The sequence below is a fragment of the Myotis brandtii genome, unplaced genomic scaffold (genome assembly GCF_000412655.1).
Source record: "Myotis brandtii unplaced genomic scaffold, ASM41265v1 scaffold46865, whole genome shotgun sequence".
In the NCBI taxonomy this organism is placed as follows: Eukaryota; Metazoa; Chordata; class Mammalia; order Chiroptera; family Vespertilionidae; genus Myotis; species Myotis brandtii.
In genome coordinates, this window is record NW_005367902.1 from 1 (window position 1) to 2,287 (window position 2,287).

General features: G+C 50.2%; 1 gene segment (V, D, J or C); it reads right to left on the reverse strand.

Annotated features, from left to right (window-relative positions):
* Nucleotides 1-940: 940 nt before the first annotated feature.
* Nucleotides 941-1,468, reverse strand: LOC102243484. The segment is given in 2 exon segments: nucleotides 941-1,260; nucleotides 1,362-1,468. Coding segments are annotated over 2 exon segments (366 nt in total).
* Between the last annotated feature and the right edge of the window lie 819 nt (nucleotides 1,469-2,287).

Sequence of the window (2,287 nt, forward strand, 5' to 3'; positions counted from 1 at the left end):
AGGTCCTCTGCCCATGTTTTAATTGGATTGTTTTCTGTGTTTGCTTTCTCTTCTTGATGTTGAGTTGCGTGAGCTCTTTATAAATGTGGGACATGGACCCCTTCATGGGATGATCATTGGTGAATATCTACTTCCACTCAGTAGGTTGTCTTTTTGTTTTGTTGGTGGTTTCCTTTGTTTTGCAAAAAAGCTCTTTACTTTGATGTAGTCACTTTGGTTTATTATTCCTTTTGCTATTCATGTCTGAGGAGATGCATTAGAGAAAATGTTGGTAAGATTAATGTCAGAGATTTTCGTGCCTACATTGTTTTCGGAGTTTTATGGTTTTGAGTCTTACATTTCAGTCTTTAATCCATTTTGAATTTATTCTTTGATGTGGAGGAAGGAAGGTAACAATAGGAGGAGAGGTGCTTCTCCAGCATTCATGTCGAACCTCCTCCTGGAGAGCTTGTGGGCATAGAGTTTCTGGGACAAGAACAGAGTCCCTGACTCAGTGGGTCTATCATGGGAATTGCATTTCTAACACCCAAGGGAATGCCCCCATTTCAAGGCCAAAATGAATACAAACGTTGTCCCCACAGTGGAATTCCTGACTGGGGCTGTGTCGTCAATGCTCTTTGATTCAGAGGAGACTTACAGCCTCACAGTGGGGTCTCTGAGTCTCACTGTAGGTTAATCCCTTTGGGAGCTGAGCCCTTGCCTGTAACTATGGGCAGAGAGGAGGAGGGAAAGCCCATTCTTGCTGGAGTCTCATGAAGAGATGGACACGTCCTGGGAGAGACTGAGGAGGCACATGACCACGATCCCTGGACACAAGAATGGGGCCAGGGAGCCCCCTTCCCATGGTGCGTTGGCCATTTCCAACCTCAGTCTTTTTCTGCATCAAAGGCCGAGTCAGTCTGAGCCCATGAGGAGGTTTTGGTAGCACTTCCCCATGGGTTTACATCACTGTGCAAACGTAACTACCCATGTCCAGACCACAGTAATAGTCGGCCTCATCCTCAGGCTGGGCCCCTGAGATGGTGAGGGCGGCTTTGTTCCCAGAGATGGAGCCAGAGAAGCGATCAGGGACCCCAGAGGGGCGGTTGTTTGTGCTGTAGATGAGCATGTGTGGAGCCTTGCCTGGTTTCTGCTGGTACCAGGCAGGGTAATTACCCGTAGAGACTGCCCCAGAGCTGAGGCCACAGGTGAGTGTGACTGTCCCTCCTGGAGATATTGACACTGATGGCTCCTGGGTCACCACAGTCTGAGAATCCACCCCTGAAACCAACAGGAGAGAGACAGGTGTTATGAGGGACAAATGTCACCTTGAGACCCTGCTGTTCTGTGTCCCCCAAGGATGCAGGGGCCCTTCCTCTGACCTGAGCTGTGCGCCAGGAGCTGGAGCAGAAGCACCGTCCAGACCATGGTGGGGACACTCACAGGATGTGGCTCCTCAGGCTCCTGGGCTGCAGTGGGGAGTCCTGGGCCTTTTCATGCCTCCCAGACCCATTAGGGGAGAAGGTGCCTCATGCAAATCAGCTTCCCCTCTAGTCCTGCCCCAGGGTCACCCTGCTGTCCCCTGGGGGATCTTGAAAGAGGCAGATGCTGGGCCCTCACACAGACCAATAGACTCCACATTAACTGAGACTCTGAGGGAGGGGGTTGAGGTCTTTCACCAAGTCAGTGCCCTGGTGTCCTGGTGACCTGAGTCCTCACTTCCTTCCCTGGAGAGTGTGAGGCTGAAGGATGAATTGGGAGTGTCTTCCCCCTCCTGGCTCCAGCAATCTATTTCAACCCAATCCAAACCCACCCCTGGGATCATTGCTTCCTTCCGCAGTGGAATTCCTTCTTGTTTGGAGGTTCTTAGCAGTCAGTTCTCCCTCCAGAAGTGAGTTCTCTGTTCAGGCATGTCAGTCCCTGTACAAGGAACAAAGATCTGGGGACCAGGGTTGGGGGTCCTGATGCAGACAGTTGCACTGCCAGGCAGGGGTGGCCACTCTCTTTTGTCCCAGGAAGCTATCAGTTATATGATGTACCTTCCAATTATATAGAGTTTTGAGGAGAAAATGTCACAGTGTCACCAGGTTATTGTGAGATAGCGATTAACATCTGATAAAACAGAATAGAGCATGTAGCTCATGATCAGAAATGAGATAAACACTGAGTGTGAGCCAGTTGGTGTGAACATCACAGAACAGTTTAAAGTCCTTTTCCCTGAGGGGCAGGAAGAATGGGAGGGATGGAGAAATGTAAGGGGATGAGCAGGGGACAACATGTCTCCAGTCGTTGGGGAAGGTAATACACA